The sequence below is a fragment of the Eretmochelys imbricata genome, chromosome 6 (assembly GCF_965152235.1).
Source record: "Eretmochelys imbricata isolate rEreImb1 chromosome 6, rEreImb1.hap1, whole genome shotgun sequence".
Lineage (NCBI taxonomy): Eukaryota > Metazoa > Chordata > Testudines > Cheloniidae > Eretmochelys > Eretmochelys imbricata.
Window position 1 is genome coordinate 86762680 of NC_135577.1, and position 13073 is coordinate 86775752.

The 13073-nt window shown below is 42.8% G+C and overlaps 1 protein-coding gene across 4 annotated transcripts in view; it reads right to left on the bottom strand.

Annotated features, from left to right (window-relative positions):
• Window positions 1-13073, bottom strand: part of RALGAPA1 (Ral GTPase activating protein catalytic subunit alpha 1) — a 238597-nt gene that overhangs the window by 50919 nt on the left and 174605 nt on the right. For all 4 annotated transcript variants that reach the window (XM_077819060.1, XM_077819057.1, XM_077819062.1 and 1 more), the window contains exons 37-38: window positions 2626-2784; window positions 15-142 (exon numbers count right to left, since the gene is read on the bottom strand). In XM_077819060.1, coding sequence (XP_077675186.1) covers window positions 15-142; window positions 2626-2784 — 287 coding nt within the window. The remainder of the gene's footprint in view (window positions 1-14; window positions 143-2625; window positions 2785-13073) is intronic.

A 13073-nucleotide genomic window follows, 5' to 3' on the forward strand; every position in this document is an offset into this window, starting at 1 on the left:
GGTGAAAAGGATACAAGTTTTGGTATAATGGAATCAGTGATTTCAGCGCTCGGCTTGCATTTATAGCTGTTGCACGAACCATAATCGGAAGAATTTTTCCATTAACAATAGCGCCATCGAAGAGTGGACCAAAGAATGGAACCTGAATCAGAAATTAATAAATTCAACCCTAATATAAAATCTCTGCTATAACAATTGGAAATCAACATTAACAATGGAGAGCGCATCATTTTTTCCCCTCCTCCTCATCTCTGGTTAATCAGAACAATTATTTGTGATAGACCTATTATTTCATGAAAATACATAGCCATATAACTACATGATATCCTTGGTAACAGGTAATTTTTCTGCACATTCTGTTTTAAGTAACCATTTGAATATTGTGTCTCATACAGGCTTATTTTCAACACTTTCTGCCAAAAGCCTAATAGTACGTCATGTATGTGACACTTGTGAAGTTCAAAGGCTAGGTGAGGGGAAATGACTACCCACTTTAAAAACAATTACATCTTCAGATACAGCATGCATCTATAGCGTGGAACCATCTAAATGTGCACATAACGGTCATCTGACTATTATTAGATCTTCATCCACCACTCTTTCCCCCCATTTGTTGCTCTCATTTTTTATATCACATCTATAATTAGAGCTGTATGCTTTTTGAAGCAGAAACCACACATGAAATCTTGATCCCCCACTGAAATCAATTGGAGTTTTGCTGTTGATTTGAAAAGGGCAAGGATTTTACCTCCATGTCTACTTTGTGTGCGTAATGTATTTTAGCACACTTTGGGAGCCAAGTACCTGAATAATAAAATCAGTCTGAATGCTTTTTGCTTATATGTTAAACAAATTGAAAATAAAAAAGTATGATTACAGGTGGAAGGCCTGATTCCCTATTTGCTCTCATGTGTTTCCTTCACTGCAGTATTAATTATGATAACTTCATGTGAAACTCACTGATGTCAAATCTTGCATTTGTGTGTACATGATGAATTGATACATGGCTAACTATCAGATATGTCTGCAAATTCAGGAGTTGCATACACAAACTTATAAGCACAGTTTTAGAAGTTAGGCTGAGACTAGCAGAAAGTTTGATCCTTAATATAGGTATATCCCCAAAAGTCCACAGAATTATCTGGCTCTAATATTTTGACATCGTATTTTTCACTGACCAGTTAGCATCTGGGACTCTCCCATCACTCTGGAGCAGCTGTGTGTGGACCTCTGGGGATCTGTGGAGCACTTGCTGGTGTTTCACAGATAGAGGGCTTGTTACACAGTACTGGGTCTCTACTTTGTTTTTAGCTACTAAATAGCATCAAAAAAGTAAAAATATATGAAATACCTTCCTTTTTGCATATGTAAACAATTGCTGTAGTTACCACCACAAGGATTTTATATGACTACAAAAAGGAAGAGAAGTTGTCTATATTGTGGTCATGAAGGGGAGAGGTACCCAAGAGGCAATGTGCTAAGATGTGATCTATTCTACAAAAGAGTTTTAGTTCACTATTTTTGCCATTACTCTTGCCATTACTCAATTTTGAGAATCTTGAAGTTATCTAGTTTGATTGGTGAAGTCATTCATTTTCCATGTAATGGAAGATGCTATTAGAACGGGATGTTCCCTTCTTAGTTAAAGCAATTAAAATAATAATAAAACATGGCAATAATGCAACCCCTCATACTTTCTAGTAAGAAAAAAAATGTAGTTTTAATTAAAATCTGTGCTTCCTTGGTAGTACCATACCATTTATGGCATTAGTGTTATACTGAATGCCATATGAATGCCACTACCATGCCACATTCAGTGCCATATGGTTGACTTCCCATTTCTCTCATGTAGCGTATTAATATTTATAGTAAACAAAATCCAGTGTAGTGAAATATAAATCTGTAAATCCATGCCACTGCCATCACACCTATGAATTAAGCGATCCAACCATTCATTGCTGCTTCTATTCCAACAGCTGCTCAATCCACATTGAATGGTTGATCTGGTGCCGTTAAAGAGTACTGCTATGAGAAAGACAGGGAGGCAACCACACTAAGTCCCCAGTTCAACAAAATATTTAAGCATATGCCTTACTTTAAGCAAGGCAAATAGTCCCATTAAAGCTAACATGCTTAAATACCTTTCTGGGCCTGAATTCCTGTGTGGCAGTCTAAAGGAAAGGTAGAAATGGCTGAGAGAGTAAGGCAAGGAAACCGGTAATAGTGAATGGAGCAAGGAGGAAGAGGTAGCCAGCTCAGGACATAGATCTAGGATTTGGATTCATGTGCTAATACAATACAATAAAAATCTAACAAACCAGACTAATTTAATTTAATCTAATCTCAGAGTTAAAGTGACTACATAAAATACTCTAACCTTTGTTCTTGCAGTTTATATTAGTTATCAGAACTGCTTGATGGGATTATGGCCCTTTTGTTCACAGTTGCTTATTTTCCTCTCTACACTGCACCCAGTATACACGACTTCTATGTTGTAGCTATTACTACTGTCATTATTAAAGGAGGATTACCTTGTTGGATTAATATATCACACCATAAAAAACAGCAACATATCTAGACAACCCAAAAGTTAGTCAACACATGAGGGAAAACAAAAAATTTTACCTCTGGTTTTTTCATGATCTGGATACTGAACATGTGGTTTTTCATTGGATAGATAACAATAAGAACATCACCGAATTCTGTAGGAATTATTCCTCTTCTGTAGTCTCGAGTATGCTCTGACCAGACAATGTGCACTTCATCATTTCCTAAATGTCTTAGCTGGAAAAAGACGGGAAAAACAAAATTATTTTTAACAGCTGAGTACACAGTACTGCAGCTGTACAGATATAGCCAAGGCTTGTATTCCCAATGACAATGAACTGAAGAAGAATTTGTGGGGTGCAGAGAGAGGACAAATCCAAACCACATTGCAATGTCCCTGATTTAAATGCAAGTCAAAGCAAACATTCACAATTAGGTCTGTGTTTAGTATGTTGATGTTAGGTATGACTTTTTTAAAATGAACAGCTGTGACAATACAGAATATTTCCAAGTTAAATCTACTATTTTCCCTAATAAAATTGGTAGAAGATGCTTAGTGGCTTGTATTTGATTTATCAAAATACCTTCAATCCTCACACCAAGATTAATAGGGACTAAATTTGTAAGTGTGAAACCTTTCTATATCAATTCTCAAAGCAGTTTGAATGCATCTGTGGCTACAAGATTTGTATTTGAGGAATTTGGAACTTTGCTCCTCTTGTCAGATTGGAAATGGGCTACCATCAAATAAAATAATCATAGAGAAGAATGTAATCTGGATTTTCCATGGCCCCAAAACCACTGAAACTAAGTATGTATTTTTTCTTGAAACCTGAATACCTTTGCAAATTTTCAATGGCCAGAAGTTTTGTGATAAACAACTTATTCAAAATGTGCACCACTGAAATCATTCTGAACAATAATATACTAGGTCAAAAGAAATACTTTTAACTCATTTAGGGTGTGACTTTTAAAACTGCTCAAGATTGGCTGAATTCTTCCATTAAATCAGTGGTAAACTCCCATCATCTTTCGTGAAAATAGAATTAGGCCAATGATGATCCGATGAAGTGAGCTGTAGCTCACGAAAGCTCATCTTCAAATAAATTGGTTAGTCTCTAAGGTGCCACAAGTACTCCGTTTCTTTTTGCGAATACAGACTAACACGGCTGTTACTCTGAAACTTTTGAAAATCTCAACCTTATGCTCCAAAATTCATCTGTTAAAATGTATTCTTTCCTGAAAAGTCATTGCAAAAATGGCATGAGGTGGCTCCATGTTATTATTTCTCAATTGATTTCCTGATCCAATGAGTTCAGTGTACAGATAAAATGATGTTTCCTTCCACTAAGTGACAGCCCTGAAAACTCAACCTGGCATCTGAAAAAGCAAACTGCTTTCCCTCTCATACTTCATCACCAATAACAAAGGTTATATGTGACAAATTAAGTCTCCAGTTACACCTGTTCTATCCCAAAGTATTCCACAGATGACATCTCTGTTGGCCCATTGCCTTCAGTTAGCTTACACAGCATTACATGATTGGAATTTAGTAAACTACTCTGTTGATACTCAAGGAACAGAATCCAACTCACTCTTTGAACTGTGCCGGCCCTATATTGACAATAAGAGTAAGAAGTAGTCAGCAGACACTACCCTGAAAACACAAACACACACACACACACACCCCTGTTAAATAAGAAAGGGCCTCTTTTACAGTCATTTTAAGAGCATATCTGTACTTTTATTTAAAGTAAAACCTATGCAGCATCTCTGGATAATAAACAGATACCTCTGAGTAGAGGATGATTTAACAATATAACCTACAAACCTTCTAGAATACCATTTAGGATTTACTTAAAAGGGAGTAAATTTTAGGGCCTAAACAGGTTGTTAGTGGCCTTCTTTGCATTATTACAAGTTTGTGCTGTTCTCTGTTGGTTTGTAATGGGATACAAGAGTTTTTAAAATAAAGACTCAGTGAAAAGAGACTCTCACATTTCTAGCAGACAAGGAGGATGTTCTTGTGGCCCCGTACTGTACTGAACCTACTTCTCCTGAGTCTCAATTCCTGACTCAGGCACAGACTTCTTGTATGATCCTGAACAAGTCAATTCTCTCTCAGGGCCACATAAAACAGTTACTTACACTACAGTGACTGGTTCTTCGGGATGTGGTGTCCACACAGAGTTGCACTCTGATGTGCGTGTGCCCCATGCACACAAGAGGATTTTTTTTTGTTCATGGGGGCCACACCTGCACCCTAGCACTCTTTATAACAGAGTGTATAAAGGGTCAGGTAGCTGAAAACCACATTCAGTTCCTTTAGTCAGAATCCCATAGGATCAGGACTCTGATTAGCAGGGAAGGAAGGCAGGCTATGGAATCTGTGTGAACATATCTTGAAGCAGCATAGTTACTGTAGGGTAAGCTACGGTTCTCTCTTCTTCTAGTGAGTCTCCACACAGATTCCACTCTTGGTGACCTACAAGCAATTGCCTATTGCCTGGAAGTGGATTAGAAGAGATCTATTTGAATGAAGATTGTAAGAATGCCCTACCAAAGCTAGCATCTGATCTGGACTGCTTGTACCAGGGAATAGTGAATGGTAAATCATAGAAATGTAGGACTGGAAGGGACCTCACTAGGTCATCTAGTCCAGACCCCTGCACTAAGGTAGGACTAAGTATTATCTAGACCATCCCTGATAGCAGTTTGTCTAACCTGTTCTTAAAAACCTCCAATGACGGAGATTCCACAACCTCCCTCGGCAATTTGTTCTAGGGTTTAACTACCTTTACAGTTAGGAAGTTTTTTCTAATGCCTGACATTGCTGCAATTTAAGCCTCATCACTCCTTGTCCTGTCCTCAGCAGTTAAGGAAAACAATTTATCACCTTTGCTTTGTAACAACCTTTTATGTACTTGAACGCTTCTGTCATATCCCCTCCCCCGGCTCTGACGGGGGACAGGAGGGGTTGGATAGGTGTGGGAGTCCTGGGGGGCCTGTCAGGGAGCAGGGGTGTGGATAGGTCAGGGCAGTCAGGGGACGGGGGGGCTGGATAGGGGGTGGGGAACTGAGGCCAGGGGGTCCTGGGAAGGGGCAGTCAGGGGACAAGGAGCAGCGGAGGTTGGATGGGTTGGAGGTTCTGAGGGGGGCGGTCAGGGGGCGGGAAGTGGGAGGGGGCGGATAGGGGGCGGGGGACCAGGCTGTTTGGGAGGAACAGCCTTCCATACCTGGTCCTCGATACAGTTTCACAACCCCAATGTGGCCCTCGGGCCAAAAAGTTTGCCCACCCCTGTAATTACAGTCTGAGACCCACTTAGTCTCTGAGGTGACACGCGTTGTCCCTTAATCCTCTCAACAAATGCCATAAAGAGTAAAGGCATACACCTGAATGGCCTAGTCCTATGCAAATAAAAGAACAACGCTCTTACAACATTGAGCTTGTGGAGTTTAATTTCTTCTCGGAAAGAGAGCAGTTTATGGAAGAAAATGGGGAGATGAATGGACTGATTGATGTGAAAATTCTAAACTACCGTAGGCAGAAAAGTTGGGTGTCTCTGTCTTTGTGAAAGATCATATATGGGTGACCTGCCATGAAAGCCTAGATCTCTTCCATCTTCCTACCTGATATGATGGCTACCAGAAAAACGGTCTTCATTAACAGGTGGTAGAAAGAGCAGGTAGCATAGGCTCAAATGTGGACCCATCAGTCCTGTTAAGGTCCCAGAAAGAAGAGGGTGGGAAAGCATGAGTTGAGGTCTCTTAGAAATTTCATCCATGTGGGATGTGAGAAGACTGTGTGATCGTGGGCAGACAGATTATCACAGATTGCTGCCAGGTGCATGCTTATTGAGCTGAAGGACAATCCCAATTGCTTTAGTTAAAGTAGATAGTCCAATACTGATGTAATTAAAGCTTCAATGGTGAGTTGCTGCTGAAATGCCAAAATAGAAAACTGTTTGCATTCTGGTTGAAGGTTTTCTGCTTTCCAGCAAAATGTCTTGAACAGCAGCAGAACAGTTTCTCTGTGTATATTCATCCATCTAACATCCAGGCTGTCAGGTCTAGGGACACTGGGTCAAGGTGTAGGATCCAAGCACTATCCTAGGAAACCAGGTTGCGGCAGTACAGATAGGTGACCTGTCTTCATAGCGACAGTCAGTACATCTGAATACCGGAATTGTGTGGTCCATACCAGAACTATCATGATGGAAGATGTATATTATATCTGGAGCCCATGGTATGAGAAAGGTGTCCATGAGGGAGCCCAGGGTTGGGCACTCTCTGGAATAGAACATGAGAAATTTGTTTTTCTAAAATATTGCAAATGAGTCCAGATTTTGGAAACCCCCACCTGCAAAAGACCCTCAGGGGGTCTTCAGGGAGCACTCATGGTTCTTAGATAAGTCTCTGCTGAGTTGGACTGCCAGGATGTTCTGGAGACCAGGGAGATGTAGCACTTCTGGTGTGATGTGAAGTCTGATGCACCAGTGCCAGAGCTGCATGGCTTTCTAGCAGAGTGGAGATCTGGCTCCCCCTTCCTTACTGATGTGCACTGCCAGTGTTGACCATAACACCTGGATTGTCAGGTCCTGAAATAAGGGGCAGGAACATCCTGCATGCCAGCCAAATGGCTCTGAGTCTCAATATATTTGTATGCAGTACTGCCTCCTGAGGACATCATTTCTCTTGGATATGCAGTTGTTCAGGTGCATGCCTTACCCATGGATGGAGACATCTGTTACTAGAGTTTTTGAGAGTAGTGGTTCAGAGAAGGGCACCCCACTCCACACCTGTGTTGGATGCATCCACCAATTTAATGAGGAAAGAACTTCTTGTGGGACCATCATTCAATGTTCCATGCTGTAACTGTTGGATAGATACACGGATCTCAACCACCTTTGTAAATGTCAAGAGATAAAGTCTGGCACACATTATGACATAGGTACAAGCCATGATGTGCCCCAAGAGTTTGAGGTAGATCCTCACTGGTGTACTGGGATTAGCCTGAAATCTTTGTGGGGAGAGGTATGCTCTTGCTGACCTGGAATCTAACACTGCCCCAATAAACTCTATGCTCTGGGTTGTGGTCAGTATGGATTTTTCTACTCAGTGCCAGTGCAGCAAAGACATTTAGTGTCCACTGAAATGATTCAGTCACTTGCTGTGGGGATTTCTCCCATACCAGCCAGTCATCCAGATAGGGATATGCCAGGACTTCTTGCTTTCTCAGGTAGGTGGCCACCATTGCCAGAATGTTGGTGGCCTTGGATAGGCCAAAGGGTAGGACTTTGTACTGACAGTATGATGTTCGTATCCAGAATATCTGATAATTCCTGTAAAGTAGATGTACTCAAATGTGGAAGTGGACATTTTGTAAGTCAAGAGCTGTGAACCAGTCCATAGGATCCAAATATGGGATAATAGAAGACAGGGTAACCATAAAGAATTTGAAACTACAGACGAAGGTGTTCAGATGTTGAAGACTGAGGAAGGGTCTCTATCCCCCTTTCTTCTTTTGGATTAAGTAGTAGTGGAATAAATGCTTCAGACTCTTATCACTGCAGGCATTTCTTCCACTACAGTCATTGTATAAAGGAGTGTACCCCTTGCTTCAGTAGTATCCCATGAGAGGGGTATCACATTCTGGTGTGAAATTCAGACCAGTGAGGGGTTGTGTCACTGATTGCCTTTGTCAAGGTTCCTCCCCCACTCTGAACTCTAGGGTACAGATGTGGGGACCTGCATGAAAAACCTCCTAAGCTTATCTTTACCAGCTTAGGTCAAAACTTCCCCAAGGTACAAAATATTCCACCTTTCGTCCTTGGATTGGCCGCTACCACCACCAAACTAATACTGGTTACTGGGGAAGAGCTGTTTGGACGAGTCTTTCTCCCCAAAATACTTCCCAAAACCTTGCACCCCACTTCCTGGACAAGGTTTGGTAAAAAGCCTCACCAAGTTGCCTAGGTGACTACAGACCCAGACCCTTGGATCTTAAGAACAATGAACAATCCTCCCAACACTTGCACCCCCCCTTTCCTGGGAAATGTTGGATAAAAAGCCTCACCAATTTGCAAAGGTGACCACAGACCCAAACCCTTGGATCTGAGAACAATGAAAAAGCATTCAGTTTTCTTACAAGAAGACTTTTAATAAAAATAGAAGTAAATAGAAATAAAGAAATCCCCCCTGTAAAATCAGGATGGTAGATACCTTACAGGGTAATTAGATTCAAAACACAGAGAACCCCTCTAGGCAAAACCTTAAGTTACAAAAAAGATACACAGACAGAAATAGTTTATTCTATTCAGCACAGTTCTTTTCTCAGCCATTTAAAGAAATCATAATCTAACACGTACCTAGCTAGATTACTTATTAAAAGTTCTAAGACTCCATTCCTGGTCTATCCCCGGCCAAGACAGAATATAGACAGACACACAGACCCTTTGTTTCTCTCCCTCCTCCCAGCTTTTGAAAGTATCTTGTCTCCTCATTGGTCATTTTGGTCAGGTGCCAGCGAGGTTACCTTTAGCTTCTTAACCCTTTACAGGTGAGAGGAGCTTTCCCCTGGCCAGGAGTGATTTCAAAGGGGTTTACACTTCCCTTTATATTTATCACAGCCTTGTAGCCTTGAGCAACTCAAAATGCTCTGCTGCTTTAGTTCTCTTCTGGACGCTTCCAGCCAGCATACAAGCAAGCAGTATCTTGAGTGTCTGTGTGCTATGCAGCCCTGGTTCACTGCTCTGCCTACAATACAACAACCCGACTCTGGTCTCTACCATCCAGTTACCTTATGCAGGCGTGACCCCAACACACTCCCAGTCCTGAATTTTCCCCAAACTGTGTTTTCTGCAATGTCCAGCTCTCTCCTGGACCATTCAGAGAGATAATAAGGTTCATTTGTTCCTTTAAAAAGGTACAATACCCAGCAGCTTACATATTAATTGGAGTTAACATTCCTTTATATCAAAACACAGCACTGGGATGGTTTAGAAAAAGTAAAACAGGTTTATTAACAAACAGAGATAGGATTTTAAGTGAGTTCAAGTATAAGGGATAGAGTTAGAAACGGGTACAAGCAAATAAAAATGAAAAATGCTTTCTATAAGCTAAAACTTAATCGAAGAAGCTACAGCCTTTGTTCAAAGTAGTTTTCTCACCAATCTACCTTTCAGCAAGATGGCTGACCACCCGTCTACTCAGGATCACCCACAAAATCCAAAGTGCTCTGTTGCTTTGTCTTCTAGATGAAAGATAGAAAGAGGGAGTTCTTTGTCCCTCTCTTTACAGTTCAATGAAGGTTTGAAATAGATTCTTCTGAAGATTACCTCCCAAAATAAAGTTCATTCAAGTTGTGAGGAAGGCAACATGGAGTCTCCTGGTGAAGGAAGTTCCATACGGGTTTCTTGCCCTGCTGGTGTTTGCTAAAATACAAATTGATCAGTCTCCTGCAATCTCCTTCCACTACTGTCTTGATGGTTGTAAGCAGGCATGGCTGTCCCTCCATGTCTGTCTCTGAGGGATGCCACACCTCCTAACAGTCTGGTCTGCTAGAGTATGCTCAAAACAAAGAAAGGGGGAATTAGCAGTACTCAATGGGCCTTGAAGCATGGAGGGGCCGCAAACAGTCTGGGCTCTGGCCAGTGGTCAAGACAGAGCAATACTAAGTTATAAGCCCAGTCCTCAAGCAGGGTGGGGCAATAAACAATCAGGGTTCTGGCTTGCAGTCAGGCAGAGCTGTACTCCCAAACACAGTGTCTATGAGGCTCCGGCAGGGGTGAGCACCCAAACACACAGTCTATGGGGCACAGGCATAAGGAGCACAGACCTCGTGGCCTAAGGAGGAGGGAGTACTGTCACCCCATGGGTGGGATGGCAGGGGTAGGGGGACTTGGGCCCACTCAACTTCACCGAGTCCCAGCCCAGGGCCTTAACAGTTGCTGAGTGGTCTGCCACTGGATCAACGGGGAATCCACCTGCAACATGCTGACTGTGTTTCCGGTGGCACCACAGACAGATGGTAGTCTGGTTCCCCATAGCTGCTTCCTAGTCTCCCCCTCGGGTGTACCTGCATCCAGGGGTCATCATCACTCTCTCCGGGATATATTGCCAAGGATAGCAGTAACAGCTCCTCAGTGTTGGGAGTGGCAGGGCTCTTTGGAAGGTTGGGCTGGTACTTGGGGCAACAGGAGTTCTCCTTAGCACCCCGCTCCAGCAGTGGGGAAGAAGCATCTGTCTCCCTCAGCAGCTCCCTCCCAACTGAGCTGCTGAGCCAGTCTTTTATACTTCCTCTTTCTGTCCTGCCCCTCTGCTTCCACCCACCAAGCAGCTTGCGGCGTTCCCTCCGCGTCCACCTCTGAGGGAGGCCACACCTCCTCGCTACAATGGTTCTATTTACCTATTATGTAATCTGCATTCCCATTGTCTCTGAGTGTACCTTAGAGATGCCTTCCAGGTGGCAGAACCACATTCCGTTGTCTATGGTGGAGTAACTTCAGCCCGGCCTGGCAGACACACTTGGATAACAATTTCCAATATTTTTGTAATTTTGAATTTGTCCTATGTACATATACCACACAAGATATTAATGATCAGTATGTTATTAGCTTTCTATTGATATCTGCCGTGACACCTTTTAGATACAAGTTATGCCAGTACTGAGTTGGGGTACATTAACTAGTCAGATCAGCTGAAACTCACTACCATATACCAATGAGCCCCTTGTCCTCGTGCACTGGGATGCTGTCAGGGTCACAAGGAGTCCCTGAAGAGGAATGGAGCAGACTAAAACTGGATGGGATACCCCATGCTGATTCTCTTGAGGACTCTAACAGTCCAAAGTTATTCCAGTTCAAGCCTACTGGAATTATGAAAGACAGTTACCAAAAGATGACTTGGAAGTGGATCCCACGGTGTTCCAGCCAAATTCTCGATATGAGAGTCAAAACTGGATCTTGCCTGGGGCCTTAGATTGTGGGGCAAGCCAAAGACAAGGCAGAGGGTCACCTCAAGTGAAATCATTAACTTTCTTAGGGGCTCCGAGGACCATTTCTGTGGCTAATATTGAGACAGTAGTCTCCGTCTTAAAATGGTTGTTTGCCTTTGATGTTTCCTCTTTGGGGCTGTGACATATAGCCCTAAGGACCTTATGAATGTCCTGGAGTCTTTTAATATATGGAGTGCTTCATCCATGCCACTATTAAAGAGCTCACTGCCCTCAAACGGGTGGTCTCCTATAATTGCTTGGACCTCCCTCCAAGACCGTTGCAATCTTCTCATTTGCTGCAGCAGTGCCCATTGTCTTGTCTGCAGCATCTGATGCATCCTCTAACACTGTTCAGGCTGTGAGCTGGCCCTCAGCCATGAGGGATTTCAGTTCCTCATTCTGGTCCTTCAGAAGCCTCTCTACGAAAATTAGAAAGTCTGCCCAAAGCAGGAAATTGTATTTCAAAAGCAGTGATAATTTGCTACCTCTATTTGTAGACTTGCTGAGAAATATATTTTCCTCCCAAAGAGATCTAATTTCTTTGGGTTGTTCTCCAACAACAAGATTTGGGTTGTTCTGGTTGCTATGATTCTTCTTGAGTTGCTTGAACCACGAGAATATTGGGGTAAAGATGTTGACAGAAATATTCACTGGTGCAGATACAGAGTCCTCAAATGACTGCGGTCAAAGTCTCAGCTGGTGCCAAAGATGTGGCCAGTATTGTAGTGATGGGCCTTGGTACAGAAGTACTCAGTGCCATGGTTCTCAGTGCAGAGGCAGACAGTACCAAAGTACTCTGTGCTAGGAGATTTGGTGTCATGGTCAGTGACTTGCTGATGGTACTGGAGGCAGTACGGTTCTTGGCGTGGGAGAGACCACCAGTGCTGACTTGGGTTTCAGTGCAGGTACACAGAGATGGGACACCATTTCTTTAGGCATTTAGAATAGTAAGCTTCAGGGGAGGCTTTTCGTCCCCCATTTAGAGAGGGGATTTGGTGTCTGTTCTGATCCCTAGTGCAATGCTCCTTACAGACCCTTTCCAAAGACGTCACCAATGTCACTGATGAATGGTGCTTATGAGGTTTCACAGGAACCTGGGGTGGTGTCTTTGCTCACCAGGTCACTCAGTGCATGGGATGAGCCTGGTACCTAGAGCTTCTTGGAAGGTCTGCTGGGGTCCAGTAGGGCTTGCATGGACACTTCCAGGAGGAAGAGTTTCAGTTTTGCCTCCCTCACAGCAGTTTAACACACACAAAGGACCCAAGGCACAGTAAACCTGTAGAACTCATTGCGAGGGAATATTGTGAAGGCAAAAGCATAACTGGGTTCACAGAATAATTAGATAAGTTCTTGGAGAATTGGTCCATCAATGACTGTTAGCCAAGATGGTCAGGGATGCAACGCCATGCTCTGAGTATCCTAGCCTCTGCCTGCCAGAAGCTGGAATTGGATGAAAGGGGATGGGTCACTTGATAATTGCCCTGTTCTGTTCATTCCCTCTGAAGCACCTGGCATTGGCCACTGTTGGAAG